The sequence below is a fragment of the Podarcis filfolensis genome (assembly GCF_964270895.1).
Source record: "Podarcis filfolensis genome assembly, chromosome: 2".
Classification (NCBI taxonomy): Eukaryota; Metazoa; Chordata; class Lepidosauria; order Squamata; family Lacertidae; genus Podarcis; species Podarcis filfolensis.
In genome coordinates, this window is record NC_139605.1 from 57,631,682 (window position 1) to 57,659,577 (window position 27,896).

General features: G+C 44.5%; 2 protein-coding genes across 10 annotated transcripts in view; both read left to right on the forward strand.

Annotated features, from left to right (window-relative positions):
* The window catches only part of LOC310758022 (ovomucoid-like), a 317,611-nt gene that overhangs the window by 145,578 nt on the left and 144,137 nt on the right, over window positions 1-27,896 (forward strand). The gene's annotated exons all lie outside the window — the stretch shown is intronic.
* EBF1 (EBF transcription factor 1) overlaps window positions 20,189-27,896 on the forward strand; it is a 373,513-nt gene continuing 365,805 nt past the window's right edge. For all 8 annotated transcript variants that reach the window (XM_083603866.1, XM_083603870.1, XM_083603867.1 and 5 more), the window contains exons 1-4: window positions 20,189-21,428; window positions 23,139-23,295; window positions 23,922-23,985; window positions 25,102-25,157. In XM_083603866.1, the coding sequence (XP_083459992.1) occupies window positions 21,295-21,428; window positions 23,139-23,295; window positions 23,922-23,985; window positions 25,102-25,157 (411 nt within the window). In that variant the 5' untranslated portion in view covers window positions 20,189-21,294. The remainder of the gene's footprint in view (window positions 21,429-23,138; window positions 23,296-23,921; window positions 23,986-25,101; window positions 25,158-27,896) is intronic.

The following is a 27,896-nucleotide window of genomic DNA, read 5'->3' on the forward strand; positions in this document are numbered from 1 at the left end:
AGGTTAAATACACTCAGCCTCACCAACTGCAAGAATCTGAATTATTTAGAACAGCAAGCCACTGAATCATAGTGTCCACTCTCTTTAGGTACCCTGTCTTAACAAAGGCTGTGAGCCTTGCCTCTTAAAGGGCAGGACACAACAACAAGATCTGTTGGATAAAAAAACACAACTGTGTATTCAGGCTACTTTTGCACATTCCTGCTAGCATGTTAATGTTTTAAATATTCGGTGTATAAGATGAGGGATCTTTTTAATGGCAACATTGTCTTGCTTTATGAGTTATTAAAACAACGAGAAACTTGTGCTTCTATCTCCTGTCCCAAAAGAAAGCTTTTTGGAGAGACGGCTTTCAGAAACACTACTACTGATTTTGATGTATGCTGTGCTTTGATTGTTTGCATTGTTTGCAATAGATAAGGTTTTAAAACTACGTGAGCTTGGAAAAGGATGTAAATTATAAAATAATATAAATAATAATTCAACCCCAGCTGCCCCACCCCCAGCAAGAGGACTCTCATCTCAGGTGTTGTGTTTGAGAAACAATTCATTTCCAAAATTACACGTGCTAGGTCTTTTTTTCCTTGTTGCAAAGTCTGGGGGAATATTGTCTTTCCCCCCCTTTTTAATTGCCACCTATATTTTCAGCAAAGCTAATCCCATTAACAGAAGTTTTCATAACAAGGCTGTGTATAACTACAGGGTCACCTCCTGATGTTTTCTCCCTAGTATGATGCAAAATACCTGCTGAGGCGTTTTGTTGTTGTTTGTTCACTTTGAAATCAGGCCCTCCCTAGTTTTCACCTGAACAAAGATCCACTGGATATAGATATAATTATAGGTGGTTATAACAAAGAGGGGACTGGTGGCACATGGCCAGAAACTAAGTCAAGAAATGACCATGACCTAAAAAGTAATCTTATGTTCTCTTCAGTGGCGTAGGGTGGGGGTGCAGGGGGGGCCGGCCGCACCGGGCGCAACATCTGGGGGGGTGCTTGCACTCGCAGCTCTCTGCCCCTACCTAAAATCCACAGGTTAGGGGGCGCAAATTACTTACCTTGCCCCGGGTGCTGACAACCCACGTTACGCCACTGGTTCTCTTGACTTTGACCTCCTGAATATGACTTGCATCTCTGCCTTTTCTGATCTGTAAAACTAATTAGAAATGATGGCAAATCCAGTTAAAGTTAAGCAGTTTAAAGTCCTGCTACTTTGGGTATGGAGTGTTGTCCCAGACCTTTTCCACCTTTAGATGTGGACTTTTTCAGTCTTGGCTATTTCAAACTTTCCAAATTTCATTTAAAGGGGGAAAGGTCTAGGGCAACACTGGGATGGGGAGGTTTTCACGTGGACTCCCTTACATTAAGGGGCAGACGGGCTGGCGTAAATCCACATTTTTCTCTGGTGTGGACAAGTCCATAGAGCCAAACTAGATGTAATGTTAAACAAGTTACTGTATTTAACATGTGTGTGTTGTTTTTTTAAAAAAAAGTTACTGTGATAGGGCCTGAGTAGGATAATGGCACAATGGGGAGGAAGACTTCCACCCTTTCCCACTGCCACCGCAATCGAATCGCTCCCTCACCACAATGCTATTATTTGCATTGGAACAAAAGCTCCCATAAGTTCTAATGAGGCTTCACCCCCACCTGAATGCAAATAGCAGCTAATGGGGAGGATATTTTGGTGGGCATTGCAGCCAGAGGCATACCTAAAGTCCCTTACACTCTTGGCAAGAAGCTGTAGTGGTCCCCCTTCCCCTCAAAAAAAGCCACTTTACCACAATAGTCATATTAGAAATTACTACGTTTTGTGTGACCCAAGTACTTGAAGCACCTGGAGTAAGGGTGAGGTGAGGAGGAAGGGCGAAAAGAATTGCATGTCTTTTTGCCACAGTGTGAGAGGGACAGGAAGCTTCTCCTGCATTGGATCTCATTGCAACTGTGGTGGCACGTCAACGCACATATATATGCCATACATGCCATAGCCTGATAGGCGATTTTTGCACCCCCTCTGGGTTTGCGGCTCCAGTGGGGGCTGGTTTCGCCAACCCCAAGGTATGCCTCTGATTGTAACAGTGGGGCAAAGAGTTATCATACACTTCCCCCTTCCCAGCTGCCACAGTTCTGATTGTGCTTATTCCCCCTTCTCTACGGTCGCTATTTATCCTGGCTAACATGTAAAATATGACAATGCATGACATCACATCTCATTTTGCCCTTCAGCATGCACTACTTAATCTCTCCTGTTGACTTTGTTAGGGCTTTAAAGAGCTACATTTGGCCTAGGTAGTGCCCAATAGGAACATACCACGGGTTTCCCTTAGAACATTGTTTCTCTACATTGATGCAAAACGTTCACATGGTCAGGCATGGAGAATGTGGGGTGACATTCAACTTAGTTTTACAAAGGGCTGATGTTTTGAAATGAATAGACCTAACTGAGCTGTGTTCATTAATTCCAATGGGTCTACTCTGAGTTGGGTTAATACCCATTTTTGCCATGGGTACATGTGCTAAGAAGCTTGGAAACTGGAGAAGGTGCATACAGCTGACTTGGAACAAGCGCTCCCATTAATGGGCAGTGGCTATATATAGGAACATAGGAAGCTGTCTTAACAGCAAGTCAAGCCATTGGCCCATCTAGCTCAGTATTATCTACACTGACTCTTTAGGTCCGATGCAGAAAGGGATCTAACCATGATTGCTTCTACCAAGAGCTCATCATGGTGCCCACTTATCAAAATGGAGCATGCCCGAGCCAGATTCCTGACAAAGCTCCTACTTGCCGTACTAAGAATCGCTTTTACAGAACTACGATTCCAATCGATGCCCCCGGCGGTGCTGGATGGACAGTATGGCAAAGTACATTACGAAGAGAGACTCTGTGTGGATAACCCTGCGTTGAGGACCTGTGCCATTATTTATTGCAGTGCCCGTTATATATAGACCCAAGATACCGATTTATAAAACCCCTGTTTATGAATGGAACACATTTGAATAGGGTAGAAAGGGTGAAATGGCTGCTGAGCGACACTGACGACTTTGTTACTTATAAAGTAGCACTCTATGCACTGGCAGCTAAGAAGATCTGGAGGAAGGAACTAGATAAAATAGCGGTCAACTGCAAAGGGGATTTGGATATTTAATTTGGCACATCTTACCTGAGAATCTTCTGCTACTCTATTCTATTTAATGCAACAAATAATTTTAGTAGCCGTGACCGTAGTTTTATTGTATGTGTGGTGCCCAATGAATTTTATGGTTACTGTTTTTTTGTTGTTGTTCTCCTTCTGAATGATGCCGTGGCCTATGGCAATAAAAAGTTTAATTGGAAATTGGAATTAGTTTGCAAAGAATCTACACTGACTGCTAGTGGCTCTCGGGGGTTCTAGGCAGGGGACATTCCCAGCCCAACCAGGGACTGAACTTGAGTCTTTGCATGTGAAGCATGTGCTCTACACCTGAGCCACAGCCTTTCACCAGCCTAATACAGTACAGATTGATGAGAGGACTGGGAGAAACCCTGGATCTGACGGGGGGGGGACCCCACACAGTATCTCAGATTACATATCCACATGGCAGGCTTAAAGTGGTCTGTCATTTCCTCTTCCCAACAAGTCCTGGGAATGCTAGTTCTTGAGGGAAGAATGGGGCAGAGATATGATCGCTCACAGGATATTATTTCCCTAGAATTTCAGGTCTGACACTTTCTTTTAAGCAACATTTGAGGAAACAACCAAACATAAACTTCTCTCCCCCCCCCCCCCCCAATCTAGCATTGGTAAATGTACCAATTTTATGAATGAAAAGAATGATATAGGTCTGGGAAGGTGTGACTATCTAACCTTGATTTTAAAGCTACCCTCACATTCTTCTAACATTCTTCTTTTGTACAACCTAACATTAACTTGGGTCAGGTGATGCCAAATCTTCACTTATATGGCAAGCAGTTTCCTGCACAACTTCTTTAGAAGTGGCTGGTGCTTGGGTGCCACAGATTCTTTCTTACAGAGCACTGAAACTATTCTCAAAGAATCCACCAGAGTTCAGTAGGGGGTCTTAGGCAAAATTCTCAATGAGGTTTTAAAGTTCACTCTTAGTTAGATTCAAGGTCGATTTTGGGGGGAAAGCAGTGCATCTTAAGAGCATTGTTGTGGCTACTTTTTATACATTCTTATTGGGTTTAAAAGGAATTAGATAAATTCATGAAGGATAAAAGCAGTTGATGGCTACTACTCATGATGGCTTTGAATAGCAGTTGTTAGGGACCAAAAGTGGGAGAGGACTATTAGCTGTGTCCTGCTTCTGGGTTTCCTGAAGGCATCTAGCTGTGCAGTGGATCAGGATGCTGGATCACCATTGGTGATTCTTCTGTTCCAGTGGTGTAGTGGAGGGAGACTTCTGGGGAGCACATCTCTGAGACTTTTTTGAGTTGGCAGCTACTGGAGCACCAGGGTACTTGATGGATCCTTCTTGCTTTGGCAACTGAATGAGATGATAATGAGGCTTTCAAGTTTAGCATGGATTAGCATAGAGGAAGATTGGGGGGGGGGAGAGAAATCAAGTGGATGCTTTTCTTTCTTTTCTTTGATGAGGTTCCTACTTCATGGTTGTTGTTCAAAATGGGATAACACTTATCTGCAAGATTGTTTGCATTTCTGATTAAAAGCTAAAGGTTGCATATTAGCAGGCTGAAGATGTTTTGCTGAAGCTCAATGTGTTTTGCAAATCATATCAATGAAATGTGAAGCAAGCACAGCTGAGTTCAGTGGAGTTTGGTCCAGGGTAGCTATGCATAGGATTGCACTCATGCTGACCCTAATGAATTGGGTCTTTAGATATGGGCTGCTGCTCTTTGGTGTGGGTGTGTGCATGCAGACAAGCATATGTGCATGTTTGTAGCCCTGCTCAAGTGTTTTTTGCTGCTGTGTACATCAGCAAAATAGCTCAGTTGGTTGGAGTGTGGTTGCAGGTTCAATCCCCGCATGGGACAGCTGCATATTCCTGCATTGCAGGGGGTTGGACTAAATGATCCTCAGGGTCCCTTCCAACTCTACAATTCTATGGGAGCATGGAGCTAGGATATGTGAACGCATCATTAATATCGCTAAGGAAGGATTTCAGGTGGCTGGGAAGCCATTGTACATACCATTATATGTGTGAATCCCCCTTCCTACTGGTGTTCAGCACAGCTTGCTTCCTGGTGCAAGTGCTATAGCAGGGATCATTCCATTTATAACTTAAGGGATTAATGATGTTCTCAGTGTTAGTCAACTAACTAAGGGGTCATTGTCTTATTGTGCTGCGTATGTAATAAAGGGGAACCACACTAGGGTGAAGGCATAGGGTGAAGCTCCTCCGTAGCTTGTCCCTGTGCTAGTTTGTTGGTTAACTTTTCTGGTAGGTCTGTTTCCCATAGGTTTTGGTACCTGCATATTTCCCTGCATATCTCTTTGCAAAAAACCTTAAAAAAAACTATTTTTAAAGGAACTAACTAAGAGGTGTGTGTGTAGCAGCCAGTCAAGGTGGCATGATCTTCTCTGAGGTAACATGTGCTCTGATTGGCTAGGTGGTTTTGAAGGAGTTTTCTTCTGTATGTTTGGTTGTATGTCTTCTTACCATGTACCAGGCCTGAAGCAAGAAAGGCAAAACCCCTCTGTTACTTTCTCCTCAAAGTATACACTGCCTTGGTTCATTTCCTCAGTAAAGTTTTATCAGGATTTCTTTTCTTCCTGGACTCCGTCTATGTAATTTAAGTGACTGCCAACACTCCCGACCAGATGCTCATTGGAGCAAATAACACATGAATAAGGCTTTTGTAAAAATTCATGAACACGATTGTCTGGATTTTTGGACCCTCCTTACGGGGGTGAGGGCTATGGGCGCTGTCAGGATGAGCTCCAGCACTTCAAACTGCACCATTACACCTCTGATTCTATTGCAACACAAACTATGCAAAACATGGCAGGTCCCTTTGAGTTGTGTGATCTGATTGGCTATTGGTTTATCTTATTTGACTTACAACACAATCCTAACCATCTATGCAAATGAAAGTCCTATTGAATTCAGTGGGGCTTTCTCTCAGGTAAGTGAGCCTAGGATTGTGGTCACAGGATATGAGTTTAGGATTATGCCCAATTCTTCATGGAATATTTTTTTTTAATTATTTAACAAAAATTATATGCCACTTTGTTGTAATAAAACCTCTAAGTGGTTTACAAAAAATAAGATATTAAAATGGTCAATAAAAGACTTTTAAAAACCAGATATTTTAAAAAATCAGAAGATAATTAAAACTAACAATTCTGATATGGGCCAAAGGAATCTTCATCTCTGCCAGTCTGCAGGATAAATAATCTAACTAAAGGTTTAAAAGTGCCAGCTTCCAGCTCTTCCTGGTGCATGAACAAATCCAGTTGGGGATGATGTTTTTATAGTTCAGAGGGTTTTTTGCAGGAACAGCCACAGAATGAAGCTTGCAATCCACAACCAGCCCTCTTGGGAGAGAGGTTGTCAAAGGGGCAGCATTGCCCCATTTCCTTTAAAACACAAGCTGATAAAGTTCCATGCACATACCAGCCATTGGGGAAAGTTGCAATGGCACTGGCAATGATGGTGAATGTTTCATTAAAAATACAAGGCAAAGTATGAAATGGCTCGCTTTGTTTCTTATAAGTGATTTTAAAATAAAAAATCACTATACAGCCCAAGTTTGACTTAGCATTCCTAAGAGTCCAGCTCATGTCCTTTAAGTTAGAACCTTTTAATACTTTAAACAGTAACCTTGGAGGGAATTTATATAAATTAAACAATATTCATAATGCAAAACCAGAAACAGTAAGCATGAGAATATAGGGCGTTGCTTTTTTAAACTCACTTACTTACTGAAACAAGTTTAAATCGTAGTGTAAATGCACTAATCCCAAAGGATCCACTTCAGACTTCAATAATGCTGAACATGGAAGCTTTAACTGAAATATTTCTGGCTGGGTAAGAAAGAGGCGTGCTGATTTCACTGAAGTTTCCCCCCCATATTTGAACCATGTCTAATTAGAAGCATATCTTCTACCATTAAGAATGCCTACTGTGCAATCTGGTACTCCTTTACCTGGGAGTGCATCCCACAATGAACTCAGGGAGACTTTCGTCAAATTAGGAATGCAGGTTTGCACTTCAGGAGCAGCCTTTGGTGAAGCATGAGTAAGTGAGCAGTCTAGCAGGTCCCAAGGGCCAGTGAAAGTAGCGATAGCAAGCACAGGAAGCTCCCTGATACAGACTTAGGCCAATGATCCATTTGGCTTAGTGTTGTCTACACTGACTGGCAGTAACGCTCCAGGGTTTTAGACAGGGAGTCTTTCTTAGCCCTCCCTGGAGATGCTGGGGATCAAACTTGGGACCTTCATGCAAAGCAAATAAATGTTCTGCCACTGAGCTCTACCACTGAGCTTTCCATGCCTGGAAAAAAAAATCTATTGCAAATTCTTTTACAAAGTGACCTGTTCCTCTCTGGAGTAATGTGCAGGTTGAGATTTAGGGGTCCACGTTAACAACGTGATTACGGAAGAAATAGGGATAACCAAGGGTACACGACAAGGGTGTCTACTTTCGCCACTGTTATTCATCATGGTCCTGGAAGTCTTTCTAAAATCTATAAGGGAAAATGAGGTAATAAAAGGGGTTGCAGTAGGCCGGAATGAATATAAGATTAAAGCCTTTGCCGATGATCTGGTTTTAACGGTGGAAGAACCTTTGGAAAGTGTTAAAAACATACTTATAGAGGTGGAAAGATTTGGTCAAGTGGCAGGATTTATATTGAATAAGAAAAAGACTAAAATAATCGCTAAGAATATGGACCAAGATACAATAGGAATAATGCAACAACAAATAGGCATAGAAGTGGTGAAGAAGGTGAAATATTTGGGTATTTGGATAACCCCTAAGAATATTGATTTGTATCAGAATAATTATATACCAGTGTGGAATGGAATAAAGAAAGATCTGGAGGTGTGCGGACGAATGAAGTTATCGATGTGGGGGAGGATTTCAACGATAAAGATGAGCGTACTGCCAAAATTGTTATTTTTGTTTCAGACAATTCCAATAATCAAAGGGACTGTGACCTTTAAAGAATGGCAAAGAGTAATTTCAAGGTATATCTGGCAGGGTAAGAAGCCAAGAATTCAATTTAAGTTACTAACTAACAGATGCTAAAGAAAGAGGAGGCTTCGCCCTGCCAGACCTGAAATTATATTATGAAGCTTCATGTCTCTGTTGGTTAAAGGAATGGGTAAAATTAGAAAATACAGAGTTGTTAGATATAGAAGGATTTGATAATAGATTTGGGTGGCACGCATATTTATGGTCTGAAAAGAAGAAAATCCATAAAGGCTTTGAGAACCACATTTTCCGAAGATCGTTGATAGAAATATGGGATAGGTATAAAAGCCTACTTGAACCAAAAACTCCACGCTGGTTGTCACCATTAAAAAAATCAATATGAGAAGGAATTGGATTACATATGGAAATTTGATTGTTAAGGAAGGGGGGAAATGGAAAATGAAACCCTATGAAGAAGTAAAAGAGTTTGTATATGATTGGTTGCATTATTTTCAAATAAATGAAATGTTTAAAAAAGATCTTAAGGAATATGGATTTGAAGAGAAAGATTCAAAATTTCAAATAGAAATAATAAATAATGAATATAAAATTCTATCTAAAATGTATAAGATATTGCTGGAATGGCATACAAAGGATGAAGAAGTTAAATCTGTTATGATACAATGGGCCAGAGATTTTGGTTATAATATACAATTTAATGATTGGATTAAACTATGGAACGAAAATATTAAATTTACTGCATGTACTGCATTAAAGGAAAATGTTATGAAAATGGTTTACAGATGGTATATTACACCGGTAAAACTTGCAAAAATGTATAAAACATGTAAGAAATGTTGGAAATGTAAAGAAAAGGATGGTACTTTCTATCATATGTGGTGGGAATGTAAGAATCATAGAATCATAGAATCATAGAATCATAGAGTTGGAAGAGACCACAAGGGCCATCGAGTCCAACCCCCTGCCAAGCAAGAAAGTGAAGAGCTTCTGGGAATTGATATATAATGAATTGAAAAAAATGTTGAAATATACATTTGTTAAGAAACCAGAGGCCTTTCTCTTAGGAATTATAGGAAATGAAATAAATAGAAAGGATTGTAAACTTTTCCAATATGCAGTAACAGCGGCAAGAATATTACTGGCCCAGAAATGGAAACAAGAACAAGTACCAACATTGGAGGAGTGGAGAATGAAGCTGATGGACTATGCAGAACTTGACAAACTGACAGGGAAGATCAGATATCTACGAGACCAAAAGTTCATCGAGGACTGGGGAAAGTTAGTAGAGTATTGGGAATGTATAAGTGACAATGAAATAACGTTAGTGGCATTCAAAGAAGCTCTGTAAAACCCTAAGAAATATTGCAAAAAAGAAAAACAGATGTCGAAGGGTATGTTAAAAGGCAATAGCAAATTTAGGAATGTGTAATTAAAAAGTTTAATTCGGATGATTATCAGAGAGGCTGAAGGAAGTCCAAAAATGAGAAAATTTGTCAAAGTTATAATGTGGTGCGATATGTATTTTTCTTGATGAAAATCAATAAAAAATATTATTAAAGAAAAGAGAGAGATTTAGGGGTCCACTGCAATTTGCACTTCTCCAAATTCAGTATCAAATACAGTGGTATCAAAAGATGCATCTAATGTCACATCCACACAATACCTTTAAAGGACTCTTATACCACTTTGATAGCCATGGCTTCCCCTCCAAGAATCCTGGGAACTGGGAACTGTAGCTCTGTCAGAGGTTTCCTGACAACAGGGCAGACTTTGGTAACGTGGTACCCTGAGTGAGGCCAAAATTTGGCTCCCACAAATGGATCTTCCCACTTACGGGTCTTCTCAATTTTGTGCTGCCTCAGCTCACCATTCTGTGCGGGGGAACCACCCACACTGCCCTAAATCTGGCACTGCTGACAGCTCTCAGCACGCATAACGAACTACATCTCTCAGGGTTCTTTGGGCAAAACCATGCCTGTTAAAGTCACTTAAGGGTGCTTTAAATGTATGTGTTGAATGAGACCAAAATATGCTGTTGGAGAGAAAATGCGTTCCCTTGAATGCCTCCAAACTGTCCCCCTCCCCAAAAAAGGTTTGGGGAGGATCAGGAAATCCCCCAGAAGAGCATGCAGGGGGCGGGGAGTGGAATCATTCCGCTTGCCAATGCTGGAACTGATCACCTTTGCATGAGGCTGAATTCGTCCCATATTGTGAAAGAAAATGATATTTAAATGGTATTTTGAGCGAAAAGACATATTAAAACTTTTTTTTTAAAAAAAAGACATATTAAAACTTTTTAAAAAAACAAACAAACTGGAATGAAATAATGGGTAAAACATGTGAAAGTGACATGGACCAGAAGGATGACTACATAGGTTCACCTATCCCTAGCTAAGAAAGATGGGAGGTCAAAAGGAGACATCAGAAGACAAGATGTTGCCCTGAAGCCAAGTGAATCTTAAACCATAGAGTTGGTGGTGGGGTGTGTGCAAAAATAGCAACTTGGATGGGGAAACTGCACCACCCGGTTGGATTGGGAAGGGACCATCATTTGGCTTGCCAAAATGATTAGGGCCAAATCTGAGTATCATTTCACGGGGAGGAATTTGTTTCCAAATCCCATCAGGTATATGAGGTCATCAGGCAGAAGCCCCTTACTCTGTTTCCCATCCCTTTGAGGTACAGGAGGCTTATTTTGGAGCACAGGGTGGGGGTGGGGATGAATCTTAGGATCAGTGGGGAAACAGCACTATTTGCAGTGAGCCTGTTTCTTTCTCCAGGATTTATGTTCTTTGTGAACTCTGTGAAACGGAGTGAGGGAGCAATATCTCTGTTCTCTGTAAATGAGAGGAAGAACATTTTTAAAACCTTAGCTTGGGTCTGTAAGGCATAAACCCTATGCATGTTATATTAGATTCTCAGCAGACCACCACCCTGAACATTGGTGTGAGACCTTTGGAATCTTTAGCACAAAGATGAATCCTGTGTTCTGCCTTCAGTGCCAATGTCCTGTGCGGGGAGGACTTCAGAGACCAGTTCCCATGTGTCCTCTCTCATCCACTGCAAAAGTGGTCAGGAAAACTGACTGCTGTCCCCACTTTCATGCAATCCAGCTCACTCCACTCCCACTTTCCTCATTCAAAACAGAGTCAAACGTTTGCGAGACTAACAGGACAGAGTTCTTCATGTTGTGTCCTGTTCCCTTTGCTGTAGCAAGTGGATAAGCCAAAGTTCCTCACAAATTCGTTATCCATGCTGAAGAGGACTCTAATGAGCTCCATCTCCATCCTGTGGCAGGTGAACATGGTAGAAACCTGACATTATATAAACTGCCACTCATCTAGGTCAGACAGGCAGATTCTTGGTGCACCTTCCCATCTTGCAAAAACCAAGGTAAAACACCTATTGTTATTAGCTGCAAATGAACAAATGTAGGAATTCACCCCTCCTTCCTTTCAACCAGTTCTCATTTTACTGGTGCCACTGGCAAAACTCACTTTTTCCAAGAAGCCTTTGGCATAACTCCTGACTCCTTATTCAACTCAGCCAAAGTGCACCTCACTTAACTGGACACATACATAGAATCATAGAATCATAGAGTTGGAAGAGACCACAAGGGCCATCGAGTCCAACCCCCTGCCAAGCAGGAAACACCATCAGAGCACTCCTGACATATGGTTGTCAAGCCTCTGCTTAAAGACCTCCAAAGAAGGAGACTCCACCACACTCCTTGGCAGCAAATTCCACTGTCAAACAGCTCTTACTGTCAGTAAGTTCTTCCTAATGTTTAGGTGGAATCTTCTTTCTTGTAGTTTGGAACCATTGCTCCGTGTCCGCTTCTCTGGAGCAGCAGAAAACAACCTTTCTCCCTCCTCTATGTGACATCCTTTTATATATTTGAACATGGCTATCATATCACCCCTTAACCTCCTCTTCTCCAGGCTAAACATGCCCAGCTCCCTTAGCCGTTCCTCATAAGGCATCTTTTCCAGGCCTTTGACCATTTTGGTTGCTCTCCTCTGGACACGTTCCAGTTTGTCAGTGTCCTTCTTGAACTGTGGTGCCCAGAACTGGACACAGTACTCCAGGTGAGGTCTGACCAGAGCAGAATACAGTGGCACTATTACTTCCCTTGATCTAGATGCTATACTCCTATTGATGCAGCCCAGAATTGCATTGGCTTTTTTAGCTGCCGCGTCACACTGTTGGCTCATGTCAAGTTTGTGGTCAACCAAGACTCCTAGATCCTTTTCACATGTACTGCTCTCAAGCCAGGTGTTCTTCCTCTCTCACTTTCAACTCCATCCTCCTCTCACGCCTCTTCTGTCTTCCATCATGTCGGATTTTAAATTGCAACCTCCTCAGGGCAGAGATTCCTGTCTTTGTGTTTGCTGCTCTGGACAGTTGCATACACTTTAGGATTGGACAACGATATTCATTTCTTTGTAACATTTGTACACTGCTTCATTGTCAAAACCTCTGAACTGAACATAAAATATACATTAAAATTCCTATTCCCCTTTGCACATGGTGTGGTAAAGGAGCTGTCCGTGTCAGCAGTGAACTCTCTGGTTCTAGAGAGACTCAACCAAAGCCATCTTTGATGACTTTTCAGCACCAGGCAAATTCCTGTTTTTATTTTCCAGTGCTTTGCTAAGTACACTACTAAGAGGTATTTCACTTTATGAAACATATTTATATATATATTTATTTATATGAGCTTCTTAGCTTCTGCATCTTGCTGTGGTTTGAATGTGTATTTTCTCTCCACGTGGTCATTTCTGTGACTGAAATTGTACACTTTGATTTGATTGTATTCTGATATGATATGGTATGGGTTTTTATTTGATTGCTGCATTACAATAAGTTGTTGTTGTGGGTGGTGGTGGTGGCAATGTGATTTTAATTGGTTGTAATTGTTCATTGCCCTGAAAACTAAGGTGGTAAGGAACTTGATAAATATGACTAAAAATAAATAGGTTTGCCTAGGAATGCAACCTTACTTGAGGAGAAAAATTCAAACTGGCGTTTCCTGGTTGTTATATGACTAGGGAAAGGGCTTGCCAGAATTTTTTGTCTGGATACTTTGCAAGCTCTTCCGTACTAGATGGGAGCTGATTGTCAAAATTATGTCTGATAATAAAAATTTATAGGCATTATCTAAAAATGCTCAGTAAGTGTTGTTTGCTTTAAAACCACAATTAAATATCTCTTCTCCTCCTGACATGACATGATCATACCCCCCTGAGGATATTGTGCATTCACTCCTTCCATATTTGGGGAGGGGTGAGATAAATATGCAATGTTCCTTCCTTAACTATGTGAGGAGGAAGGTTACTGCTCTTGCCTGGTGTGACTCATGTGTAATGCCTTCAGTCTATTACTTTTTCCTCAACCCTGTTGCTGATTGATCCCCATATACAATGCAGAATACATATGCCTGTCATCAGGTCTGGCAGGTTTGCCTGTGGATGTGATATTTGGTTCATGCTCCTATAAAACTGAGGTGACCAGAACATTGGGCTGGACGACTTTAAATTCGTTCCTACTCTGTAATTGCAATCCGTAATTTAAAAATGGGTTACATGTATCCAAAGTGCCCGCTCCACACACGTTATACACAAGAGCCTTTAAAAGTTAATGCAAGAACTCCCCACCCCCAATCCCTGTAGCAACAAAGGCATTTAGGAACTTGTTATGATAATGACTTGTGTTTGGACAGTTTTTAAGCCGGATGTTTAGCTGAGGAATTTTTATAGTTTTAACTATTTTGGCATGTGATTGTGTTTGAGATGATTTCGCTTGCTATTCTGATTCAACATGACAAAAAGCAACGTCAAAAAGGAAGGACAGAAGAATTACCGAGATTCCCTGCTACCTCTTTGATTTTTGTTTTGTTTTCTGCAGACTCCCCTCTCCTTTGGTGCTTCAGAGTCATATTCCTTTCACAACCCAATGCCAAGCCTGAATGAAGGGGACTTGAAAGCAGACTCACATGCACTGGAGAACTGGAGAAACATATAGAGCCTGGTGTGTGCTCTGCACACAGGCAGAGATAAACATAGAATCATAGAAATGTAGAATTGGAGGGGACCCTGAGGATCATCTAGTCCAACCCCCTGCAATTTGCAGCTGTCCCATACAGGGCTTGAACCTGCAATCTTGGCATTATCGGCCCCACACTCTAACCAACTGAGCTATTCAAAGCGGTTGCTCAATTGCAATTACAGTCATTTAAATGTGAGCAAGTTTTAAATCTAGCTGAGAGGCAGAGTTATTTCTAAAGGTACATTGATGGCAAATAACAAAAATATGAAGGAGGGGGATGCGAAAGAAGAAGTGTGAGAATGTTGATTGTGTGGTGTCCTTAAGCAAAAGGACTGTTGCAATGATTCCAGGTCAGCAGAGAACAAGCCACTTTCAGGTTATAAATTAGTACTAGCTACTACCTACTGGGGAGGAGAGGGGATATCCTGAAACAGCGAGCATAGTTTTATCATTGAGGAAGGCAGCTTTCCTCCTGCCCACGTGAACAGACCTGGAGAGCAAAGGCTGCCAACAGTGCCCCTTGCATTGATCCAAGTTCTGCATTTATCTGATCATTACTCCTTCTCCTGGCAAGTGCAGAGCTCTGGAAAAGAAACAATTGGGATCGGTGCAAATTGCTTCTAATTGTAAAGAATATGGCAGAGTTGAAACATTTGGCCTAGAAAATGATAGAATTATTGCACGGGGGGAGACTACATGCAGTGAGGTAGTTTCAACAACAGGAAGGGACGTACTTTTCTGCTCAGATGGGAATGCATTTAATCCAGAGCTCATCCGGTCTTTTTTTCAGTGCTACAGCACAGTCCTGAAAGTAATATTCCTATATTCATAAAATTGTAAGGCTGCCATCGCATGGCCCCCACTGGAGGATTTGTATGGCTGCATCACAATCCTAGATTTATAGGGGTGGCAAGCTACGCAAGCAGGCTTGGCAGCCCATCATCATCACCATCAAAATGTAATACCTAAGAAAAGGTCAAAACAAATATTTTCAAATACTCAAAATCCCTCCATTTTTCTCCAGTTTCACCATTCTGATTATTTAGAATCAGAAATTTCAATGCAAAATCCAAGTGCGAAGCTTTAAGCTCGAAATTGGGATGCTTTAGGCTTGTTGGCGTCCCGTGATTATTTTGATTTTGGCAGGCTTCAAACACAAGCTTTCAATTGTCAAGTGCTCATTGCTATGGCATGTTATTGATCAAATGTCAGATACTAAAGACATTGCATGTTTTTCATCAAACACTATAAGATTTTAAAGCGCTATTATATGTCAACTAACAAACACCTTCTAATATTCTATATTTTTCGCATGTCAACCATCAAATGATGTCAAATGTGATTGTAGCTTTCTTTCTTTCTAAGCTTATGGTGGAGACCTCAGTGGGAAGAACAACTGAAAGGCAGCTTGCTGATCATTAGTGATCATACTCTGCAGTGTAGAAGGGATCTTTTTTGTTGTTCTACCACATGGGATCCGCAAGATCATGAAGTCCCACCTTTCCCGCTTCCTTTTGGTTTTGGTTACCTCCCCACCCCATCCCAATCACAGCTGCACTAAAATCCTGGATACCTGAATTGTTTTCAGCCAGGCAGCAATCACTTTTCCATCAGAGGAGACCAGAATGAAAGGCTGAAACAATTATCCAAGAAGTTCCTTCTACTGATGAGAGTTGTTTCACCCTACACTTCTTTGTCTAATTGGCTACACCTCCTTTCCTAAATGTCAGCCCTTGACATGACTACATTCGTTGGCTAAAAAATGCTAGAGGCTGGTTTCTTATAAAGGAAATGAACAAAATAGACATATTGCCTCATATATCAGGTCATACAAAGGCTTGCTTTATTTGTTTTGTAAATGAAAGCTTGGACTACGTGGCTCATCTAGAGGAGCATCTGTGCCCTTGCCTTCTTGTATAGAGCATGACCCAGAATTATCTGCAATAGTTTCCCCCAACCTAATGACCTCCAGATTTTTTGGGCAGCACCTCCCATCATTTCTGACCTCTGGCAATGTTGAGTGGGGCCAATTGGAGTTGTAATCCAAAGCCTCTGAAGAGCCTCAGGTTGGGGAAGGCTGATCTACAGTTGGAAAAAACATGCATACATTCCATGACAGATGCTGTGGAGTGTATTCATGGGATGTAGACCATTAGAAAAACACTGTGATAGACAACTATGTGTCAGTGGTCCATGCAATCAGATGTGAAATGTCACTGCAAGTTGATGATCAGATGTTGCTATATATATATATATATATATATATATATATATATATATATAATCAATATCAGTTGGCCAATATCTGTTATCGTTGGTTGTTAAATATGAACAACAACAAAATATTTTAGATGATATTCAAAGAGTATCCAAGCATCCAGAGAATACCTGGAGAATATTTGACTCCAACTTTGGAAAATAGAAAGTTTAAAAGAATCTTAGGAAATTTAATTTCAGCTCAAAAAGTGGGTTTATTAAGCATGTGCAGAGTGCCTTCACCACTAACTAATTACAACCATGTCCTATAAACATGGGCTTATTTTAGGTGGAAGTAGGTTTTATGCTAGGAGGGGGCAAAACCGAGTTATCGGTGACGCAATTGGTCAGTTAAGTATTTTTATTTATTTACTTGATTGATCGGGGGGGCAGCTGCCCCCTGCACCCCCCTGGCTATGCCCACGCCTACAAAACTTGGAATCAGGAGCAGGGTACCAGGTCCTCAGGCTTTGGGACATTCAGGTAGATTTGAAGCCAACTACCTCCCCCTAGTGAAATTAACTATGCATGTGTTTGATTAAGTTGAATGGAGAATGTACATAAATGCAGGTATTATTCTGTGCTGACCAGGTGATTGTGTGAACTCCTGCTGACTCTGTCAGTTTAATATTTATTCATATCGAGAGGATTTCTGGCCCACCCATCACCATAAGGATCCCAGATAGTTTGCAGAAAATAATAATGATAATATCAGTAAAGGTTACATAGGAATATTAAATATTAAGCCTGCACACAATGCAGATTTTATGACCATTCACTGTTCAACTCAGATGAACCCTGTACAGCACATGCCCCTATTTGTATACTCAGTGAGACTCTGGTAAAGCAATGCACTCCATTGCCAGATTTCTTGATCTTCACAAATATAGGCACCAATGTCAGTTAAAATGAAGCTGAATTTTGCACAAGTCTTTGACTTGTGGGGTTTTAGACACAATGCTGCATACATGTGTTGCCCTCTTCATTCAATATTCATTTGAAATACAGGCAGACAGAAGTACCTACAAAGAGCTATGGATGTTCAAAATGGCCCCATGGAAATAAATGAAATCAGATCTCTGTCAGTGGTTACCTGTCTGCCTTCCTGGAAATCAGTTTATAAACTGATGTTTGTCTGTATGTCTATCTATAATCATCTGTTATATTATCTGCATATTGAGGCAAGTGAATTTTGAAAGAGTCTCTTTATCAATACGCTGCAATACAAGGTGTTAGAACCACATTATTTGCATGTTTTTGCAGGCGTGAACAACGTCGGTGCAACACCTGTGCAGATTTACATGTGTAGACACGGACAAAAAGAAAGAAGGAAAGTCGGAGAAAGCCACCCTGAATTTAGTTTTAAAGTTTCTCCCATATAAAAGTCTTCTTTGCGAGAAGGGCTGGGAGAGGATACCAAGCCCGCAGTCTTTGGGCATGAAAAGAGAAAAGAACAAGTCAAGTCTCTGGCTGCAACTTCCTAACGATCAGTTGATTTACCCTGGGAGGATAAAGCGTTTGTTTTTGCGCCACGTTATTATAAAAAGGCTGACCAGGCTTGTCAAAGTGCCCCTCTCCATATGCTAGCACCGCTGATGAGAAGTTGCTCTTTGGGGAGAATCCGACACGCATGGAGAGGTTTGGGGCGGAGGGCTAGATCACTTTTAGGGAAGATAAGCAGTTAGGGGGCACGCACGAAGATGTCCCGCTAGACGTCAAGTACGAGAAAGCGGGAGGCTCTGGCACTTGGCGATCAAGGCGATCGAGAGAGGAAGGAAAGGGAACGCGGGGAGAGTTTTGACGCACGGAGACTTAAGTCAGCTCCAGAATTTGAGTCGGTTCCAGAACGCTGCTTGCAGCGGAAATGTTGCAGAGTGTGCGTGTATGGGTATGTAATCTCTCTCTCTCTCTCTCTCTCTCTCTCTCTCTCTCTCTCTCTCTCTCTCTCTCTCTCTCTGGAGAGAGAGGGGTGGTTCTTGAGAGCGTTTGTGCGTGCCACAAAGATACGTGTTACACGTGTGGCGCTCGTGTGCATGCATCACTGAGTTTCTTTCAACTGTCTTCGTCGTCTTCTCTTTCTCGGAACAAACCAAGCAAGAAAAAGAAAATAGTGGGCTTGTGTGTATATATATATATATATATTAATTTTAAAAAACCCATCGCCGCTAACCCCGTCCATTTGAACCACAGCGTCCTATTTGCGACACGTGTTTCCAAGACTCCGGATTACAAGAATGAAAAACCATCACCATTCTAATGGAAATCGTTCTAAACTGAAGTGAAACTCTTTTCTTTCAGGAAAGAGTCCTTTCTCCATTCTGCCCCACCACTCCCCATCCTAAAAAAGAATTACCCGACCTTCCTTGATTTGAAAGAGGGATAAAATGAGCCCATTAGGCACTTTTTAAACTGATGCGCCCTTGGTTTATTGGTAAAGGAGAAAAGAAATAATAATTTTTATGCCCTTGGTGGGGCGAGAAGTGGCACTTCCTCGTCGGAGAGTGACTTCTACTATGTGGAGGCCACGTGAAAAGAAATAAGGGAGGACGAGAGAGACATAATAATAATAATAATAATAATAATAATAATAATAATAACGCGCTGAGCTATCTGCGCAATGAAGACTCCGAACGACGGGTTCTTATTTTAAAAAACACAAGGCATATTTTGTGTGGGTGCTTTTGTTTCGGTTTTTTTGCAGGCATCTGCCTTATGACCTCGTCCGACTATAAATTAGAAACAAATCCCACGAATCTCTCGATGATGGGGTGAGGGGGGGAACTGTACAATCGGTCGTGAGAGTAAAATTAACAATGCGGACGGATCATCTGCTCTTTTTTTTAAAAGAGGAACACCAGCTTGGTGGTGGGTGACAGCTGTGCTCACAAAATCGTCTCCATTATGGAAAGGATGGTGGGGGTTGCATCCAGTCGGAAGAGCCTGTCACTGTGGCCCGCAACAGCAACAACAACAGCATTGGAGGACGTTCCTCTTTTTTAATTTTTAATTTTATTTTTTTTGTGGTTGGCTGAAGGGCTGCACAGCACGAAAGTAACCCCACCTGCACCTTGGGCACGTAACTTTGGGACGAGCGGTGGACGAATCGTCGAGGCAGCGGGAAGAAGGACCTTGGTCCCTGTGCCCATTTCACGCGAAACCTGGAGGGCAAACTCGCCTCTTTCGATCGGGTGGGAACTTGGGGGAAGCTGCTATATTGGAAATATTTAACTCGATGTGCTGGAGAGGGAAAAAGAAACCCAAACTGCAGCCACCTTTGGTTTAGCGATGGCCAAGAGCGAGCAATCAGTTGCTGGACGGCGCGCCTCGCCAGCCCGAACTTCCACGCGTCTTAAAACAAAAACAACACCACGAGGCTGCTGCCGGAGAGCCAGCGCGCTGCTCTCCGCCTGCATTTGCGCCTTTCCACTCCGATCCTGCCTCTTCCCAACCCGATCCTGTCCCCTTTTCCCCTTCCTTCCTTCCTCCCTTCCTTCCTTCTCCTCGCCGCCCGCGGCTCTCGCGCCCTGGCTGGCAACTTTCTCCGGTCTTTTCCCGGCGAGGCGAGCGGGGCGGGGCGATGCTAATGAGCGGGGCGTATCCCCCCGGCCCGCCGCGCGACGCACCTCGGAGTTCCTCGCCGCCCATTGGCGAGCCGCGGCGCGGCCGAGGAAGTTGTGACGCTATGCAAATGGAGAGGGCGGTGCCGGGCCCGGCCCGGGCCCCGCCCCCTGCCCGCTGGGGCTGCTGCGCTCGTGTTTGGCTGCGGGGAGAGTCGGAGCGGATTCCATTGGGAAAGACTGCAAATCACTCCGGTTCGAGCGCGTGGGGGGAGGGAAGAAGGGGGGAGGGAAGAAGCCAAGAGGATCGCCGTCCACCCGCGGAGGCTGCTGCTGCTGCTGCTGCTGCTCCTGCTCCTTACCTTTGCCGGCGTGTCTTCCTCTCTCGCTCTCTCCAGCAGCCAGCCAGCCAGCCAGCCAGCCAGCCAGGCAGCTTCCTGCGCTGGGGAAGAAAGGCAGGAGAGAGAGAGAGGAGCCAGAGGAGCTCCGGAGAAAGAAAAAAAAGCAAATATATATATTAATATATACATATTAAAAAAAGAGGGGGAAAAGATCTTTTGCTGGAGGGAAAGAAAAGCCAGGAAGAAAAGGCACCAGAAAGAAGAGCGCGCGGGAGGCAGCAAACTTGCCGCTCTCTTGTCACTGGAAAATGACACTTGAGGTAGCCAAGGGCGCCGCCGCCGCCGCAGCAAAAGCCGCCGCTGCTCCAGTCGATCCTATTGTTTCTTAAACTGCCTTCTTTCTCCGGCGATCCCAAGGAGGGTGACTTCGGCGCGGAACGGGGACGGCGCCTTCGTCCTCCGGCTTCTGGCGCGATCCCGGCCAGCGAACAAACGATCGTCGTCATCTTCATCATCATTTTTTTAAAAAAATATTATTGTTGTTATTCTTCTCCTCCAAAGGCCACTCCGCCACGCAGCCTCGACAAGAACCAGCTCGCCACCAGCCAAGCCAAGAGCATCCGCGGCCAACCCCGGGGGAGGGCGATTTCGGTCCCCCTCTGGATTCTCGCTCGTTTTGTTTTTCCTCCCCCGCTGCTGCTGCTGCTTCTCCCTTTCAATGTCTGTGTTTGATTTTCTCTGATTTGCTTTGATTCCAGCAGCGGTTCCAGAGAAAAAGAAAGAAAGCAAAGCAAAGAGCGAGAAAGAGAGAGAGAGAAAGCAAGCAAGAAAAAAAACACACTCCCTGGCGATTTATTATCATCAACACTATTCTTTGTTGTTGTGTTTTGTGTTGTTGTCGTTCTCTCTCTCTTAGATCTATATTATTACTATTTTTTAAGAAGAAGGGAGGGTCCTGGTTGCTTTTAATTCATGTTTGGGATCCAGGAAAGCATTCAGCGGAGTGGGAGCAGCATGAAGGAAGAGCCCCTCGGCGCGGGCATGAACGCGGTCAGGACCTGGATGCAGGGCGCCGGCGTCCTGGATGCAAACACGGCCGCGCAGAGGTACGTAGGCGCTGGCGCAGCATCCCTCGCTCCCCTTGCCTTGCCCTCCTCTCTCTTCTTGTCTCGGCAGGCTACCTCTCCAGCAACACCAGCTCCCCGCAGCCGACTTTTTGCCTGCAGGACTTTTGCGCTGGGGGCACTTTTTGTTGTTGCAAGCGCCTTGTCAGCGGCGTCTTTACGCGCGTTGGCTCTTCCTTCCTAGTTGGGCAAACACATCTTTCTCTGTCTCTCGCTCACACTTTCCATTTCCCCTCCTCCCCCCCAAAATGGTTTTCACAATAGGTTTACTCTTCCGATGCCCCCAGTCTCATAACCGTCTCTTCATCTCTCAAAAAAGCTACATTAATAGGCGCAACGCTCTTCCTTCCCCAGCATAACCCTCCAGAAGATATAAGCACTAATGCAAATTGACCCCCGTTTCCTCCCAAAGCCTCGATTTTTTTGTGTGAGTTGCAACAGGCAATGAACTTTTTCTAGATGCACAACGCTAGACGCCTGTGTGTGTCCCTTCTGCAAAACCTTTGCAATATTTATTGGTAGTCACCCTCCTCCTCCGCGGATGCTCTTCCCGCCCTCCACAGCATTGCATTCTGCAAAGCCTCTGTCCCGGACATCTGTAAATCTTTCTCTTTCACACACCCCTCTTGCTGTCAGTGTTTGCGCGGAAGCAAGTCCGAATTATTGCCGTGGGACTCGCCTCCAAGCCAGCCCCGGTTCGGATTGCAGCCTGGGGCGCATTTGCTAAGACGGATCCGGAACCAAGAGCCAACTCTCGGTTTTAACTGTCATGTTCGGCTGTATTTCACGTCCATCCTTCTCTGCCCCGTACCACCCCCAGGAAAAATGCCCCTCTGAGGAAGGGAAAGTTCTGCAGTTCTGCAGGGACAACCCAAAGGTTGAAATGTTTAAAGTTTTCCTAGGCAGCCTGTGGCGGGATGGTTCCCACCGCAAAGAACCGGAGAGGCGATGGAGCCAGAGGCGCTCTTAAAAGCTCGGGCGGAAAGATAAGGCACATGGCGGGTTTCCCTGACAGCTGAGGCCAGAGCGGAGGGGACTGCGAAAGAACAGCGCTGGGAAAGCGAAGCTCAGCTATCTCGGGCAGCTTAAAGCAATCTATAATTCAACCTGAGCTTTACAAAGTGGAAATAGAAGGTTTGTGGGTGGAGGGGGGTGTTTCAGGAGCAAAATAAATGTTTCATAAAAAAATAGAATCATAATCACTTTGGAGAGCATTGTTTCTTTCTTTCTGGCTCCTAGGAGCCAGGCGCTCCAACACGGGAGAGAAAGAAAGAAAAAAAGAAAGGAAGGAAAAAAGAAAGGCAACAAAATAGGTGAATCAATAAGTTTGCCTCCCCTGTAGGACTGAGCCACCTGCCCTGGTTTCTCCTTCGGGCTAGTGAGTTTCACAGAATTTTCTGCTGGAGAATAGGAGGACCAGGCCTGAAATGGACGTGGGTGAGGGCCCTTTAGCTGTGACCCGAACACTTGCTGGGCATTTTAGAAAGCCGTGCGGGACCCTGGGCCGGGACTTTTCGGCTCGCTAGCCCCGGCGCCCCTTACTCCGTGGCGTCTAGTGCCCTAACTCCAGCGACGGTGACCAGCAAGGCGGGCAGAGGTGGCATGTGGGAGAGAGAGCCCCTTGGAGATGGGAGTTAAGAGGGTCTTGGGACCGTCTCGGGGCTCTCTAACGGTGTGTGTCTTTGGCTGCAGCGGGGTGGGCCTGGCCCGGGCTCATTTCGAGAAGCAGCCGCCTTCCAACTTGAGGAAATCGAACTTCTTCCACTTCGTGCTGGCTCTGTACGACCGGCAGGGGCAGCCGGTGGAGATCGAGCGCACCGCCTTCGTGGGCTTCGTGGAGAAGGAGAAAGTAAGTGAACGTGTGAAGTACGGGGCGGGTGGGTGGTGAAGAGGCTCCGACTGCCTCACCTGCGAATTACCCTCCCCCACCCCTTGCACAGCCCATCACCAGAGAGAAAGAGAGAGGGAGGGAGCGCAATTCCACACCTCCATGCCTGAAATTTAGCTTTGCAACTATTTTGCACGCTGTTGGGAGCGGGGGCATAACATTGCTTTTGCAAAATCCCTACCAGACGATTCGCCTTCCAAACGCTCGCAGGGTCCCTTTATCCCCTCAGAACCTCCACCCCAATTGAGCCAGTTTGACAACTTCATGCCACTACAACGCCCCCACCCCGTCGATTGTCTTCGTGACATCAAGGCGTGTCCCCTCCATCCCTGGGCTTCCCTCGTGGGCTTCCCTTCGGTTGCAGCCCTGCCCCAGGCTTCTCTCTCTTCCTTTTGGCACTTTTGGTTAAGTGCTTCAAGCTAAATCCCCGCTTGAATGGGAAAAAGAAAAAAGAAAGAAAGCGGGATGTGTGTGTGTGTGTTTGTGTGTAGAAACTAAGAACAAAGTAAAGAAAAGCGCAGAGTGGGTTTGGAGCGTCCCGGTGGTCTGCGATCGTTCTTATATGTGTGCGCCCCTTTTCCATTCAGGAAGCCAACAGCGAGAAGACGAACAACGGGATCCATTACCGGCTGCAGCTCCTCTACAGCAATGGTGAGCCCCTTTCCTGGCTCGGCCCAACCCTGACAGCTCGCGGCGGCTTGAAAGCTCTAGGGAGCTCCCTGGCTCAAGTGAACTGTTTACTCCTGGAAGTTAGAAGCCGGGGAGGGGATGCTTTAGGGGGGAAATGGATCAGAGGAAAAGAAAAGGGAAAAGGCCACCTCTCCAGTAGTCCCATAAGGCAGGACAGATTCTCTTTCCTTCCCCACGTGGCGACTGCTTTCGCTTTGCATGTTTCCAGCTCACCAGACACAACGTTTCACTTTGGTCAGTCAAACGTGGAGGCAGCCAAGGCGGAGCAGGGAGGGGCAGCTGCCCCCCTCCAAATCAATATAAATCAATAAAAATACATAGTAAACGGAGGTTCTGTCCCCCAAAGCCCTGCTCCCCTAATAAAAGGCCTACCCTCCAAAAAAATCTTGTCTACGACCATGCAGTCAAACTCAAGGAAAAGAGGGAAAACTCTATTTTCGCCTCCACTCTCCCTTATAATATATATGCGCTGGGGTGGGGTGGGGTGGGGGTTAAGGCGGGATGACAAGTCAGACTGGGACCGATGAGGGCAAAGGGACACCGGAACACGCGCCATCCAAAAAAAGAAGGGAGGGGTGTCTTCGAAGTGTTTGTGTGCATGCTGGAGTGACAAGGAATTTGAACCCGGGTTCACTTGCTTTTCGGAATGCTTACGTCCTTGTTATTTTCGTGATCCATCCCCCCAAAAATTTTTAGGGTTGTGCTTCGTAATGATGACAATAAATAACAGTAGCAATAATGGTGATTATTATGACAATCGGTTCCAAGGCCCTTCCCTCTTGCTCCTGGACAGCCGAGCAGTGGCGTAGCGTGGGGGGTGCAGGGGGGGCCGGCCGCACCGGGCGCAACATCTGGGGGTTAGGGTTAGGGGGCGCAAATCCACGGGTTAGGGGGTGCAAATTACTTGCCTTGCCCCGGGTGGTGACAACCCACGCTACGCCACTGCAGCCGAGTAACTGAAGTTCAAGAAAACACCGATCTGTCCATTTTGTCATTTTCTGCATTATTTATCGTAACGACGCTCTTCATTAATTTATTTCTCTTCCCCCCTCCCCATCCCCCCTCTCCTGCTCGTAGGGATCAGAACAGAACAGGATTTTTATGTCCGCTTAATCGACTCCATGACAAAACAAGTAAGTTCCTCCCGTCTTAATTCGTGCCTGTATACTTTCTCCCTCGGAGAGATCAAGCTGTGTCGGGTGGTTGGAGGGGGCGCGCAGGCAACGCGTTTGGTTCGGTTCGCCGCGGGTTTCAGGAAGCTGAGACTGGGGGCTGGCTGGGGGGGACCAGTTGGTTGGTTGCCTGTGTGCGTCCCCAGAATTGCGGAGCCGGCGATCGACGCGGGGAGCGCGCCGAGTGAGGTGAGGTCAAGGCGCGTAACGTGCGACTGCTTTTGTGTGCACGCTGCGACAGGCCGTGCAGCTCAGTCCCTCTTCCTGGGGGGAGGCGCAGCCGCTCGGGCAACTTGACACAGATCAGCAAATTAGGGGGAGAGGGGGTTGGGTTTTTCTCCTCTCCCCACCCCAAGATACCAATTCCATTTCAGCCCCTTTGCTGTCCTGGCCAAGTTTACCCCGAAGTAAACCCCCCTTGGCTCGATAGACCTTTGTTCCAACTGTCTGCCCGCGGATCCTGGCTTTGCACGGCCGGGTGAAGTTGATAAACTCCTATCCAAACCAGTCCCACAAAGACCTGGTTTCTTGGGCGAGAGCCGGAGGATATTTTCTAACATCGGCCAGAGTTTTCAAACGGGCCTCATCTTCTGGTTCGATCCCTGTACGGGACAGCTATATATATTCCTGCATTGCGAGGGGTTGGACTAGATGATCCTGAGGCCCCTTTCCAATTCTATGATTCTGTTAAGAGCGGACAGTTGCTATTGGGGCGCATTAGGTGCGAAGGATTTCTCTCTCTTTTCCCCACCCTCACATTTCCTACTCCAAATTCCTAGCCACTTAAAAGTCAAGGTAGAGGAGAGAGCCAGCAGTCCTAACGGTTAGAGCACAGAAAGGGGGAAAGTCCTCCTAAAGCAGGAGCGATGAGGTGACGGAGATCTCGCCTCTGCGAGCGAGGGATGAAGTCCATCCGCTTGGAAAGGAAAGCGCGCCTGCGGCTGCAGAGCCCAGAGCAAGCCGCGCGCAGCTCAGGCGAAAGAGCGCTTTGGAATCGGCGTTTGGCTGCGACGGGCAAAGCGCCTCCTGCTCCCTGTTTTAGATTGGCCGGGAGCCAGGGCGGGGTGAAGGCGCCGCCGCCTTAAAGGTACAGGATCGCCGTCACAGCCTCCTCGCCAACCTCTCTAATGGGCCAGGGCCAAATAAGGAACTGAGATCGGGTTGCGGCCAGAAGGAGGAGGAGGAGGAGGAGAGGCGGGGAGGGCAATGTTATTTGTCACACACACAGAGATTAATTTTGTCTCCCCCCAAATCCGAAGTTTTAATTAGGCACAGTTGCTGTTTGAAATAAATAAATAACGTGCGGCTTCCTACTCCCTGAAGGCGTTCAGATCACAGGATTCTTCTCTCCCCCGCCCCCAACTCACTTTAATTATACGAATGAAAAGAAATAGAAAACAAACACAGCCACGCAAAAACAGCAACCAGCCAGTGTAGCAAATATTTATCCTTCTCTTATTTGCAATGACATTGCTAGTGTTTTTTGGTGGTTGTTTTTTTGGGGTGCGGGGAGGGGGGACAGCGATTAACTCATTAGAGCTTTGCAGCTGTATAACTAGGCAGTGAAATGTATGCCGGGAGGTTAAGTGACTGTTTTAGAAATGCTACGTTCAAATACAAGCCTAGTTTTAATTTGTAATATGGGGAGCTGTTCCTGTGATGCAGGCTAATTTTGAGTATGACATTTGCTTCGGAACTCTCAAGTGTGTGTGTGTATGTGTACATACTCAAAGCCAAGCAATTGTGTTTGCAGGTAAAAGGCTACACACAGAGAGAAAACCAAAACAGGAGGCAAGAATTTTGCCTCCCCAAATCGCAATATTTTTGTGCTATGATTTAATTAAAAACATTTCTTTTTTTTAAAAAAAATCTAAAATTAAAAGACTTTAAAATCAGATCTGATTAGCATTCATGTTAATTATTTGAAAGTAATCAGTTGAGGTATATAGACTTATTCAAGTTTTGTTTGTCTATTAAAAAGTTGGGTTTATTGTGTAGGAGGGGTTGCTCCACTTTAAAAAGGCCAGACAAAATCTCCAACATTTGCACACATTTATAAACCAGTTTCTGGGTGTTTCAAATTCTGCCTTCAAAAACTTTTATTGCTTGGCTTTGTTTTTGGTGGCTTTTTGACACCAAACCAGAAAGGTCAAAGTGCTGAGTTTGTTTTAGAACACTGTCTTTGATGGTCCCTAAACATCTTTTCCTGCTATTGATGGCTGTCTTACAATAGAAAGAAAAAGAAAGAAAGAAAATGAAGTAATTATGTTAGACAATTCCATCATTCAGATACAGCTAATTGAAAGATACTCTTTTGAAAGAGTCTGTCGCAAGGGCTGAAACAAAAACAGGAACAATTCTCTAACAGCAAGTCTCGAAAAAGTGGTGAACAGAATTGGCTGAAAATGGATCTGTGAGCTCATATTTAAATTGGCAGAAGCCCTCACAGTGCTTTGGGGTGTGTCTTGTGTATTTCATGAGGAATTGTTACAAAAATACCATTAAATATTATAATTGAACAGCTTTTGTATTACAGTCATGTAAGAGATGATGTTTCCACCTTTCATAATTATGATCCCCTGGTGGAAAGCGACTATTTGAGTTTCTATAGCTTTAAAGCACTTTCCTTTAACAAGGCACTTTGCTTATGATTGCATTGTTGTCAAATCATCTGTGAGTTTTCTTAAGAAAATAAAAGGT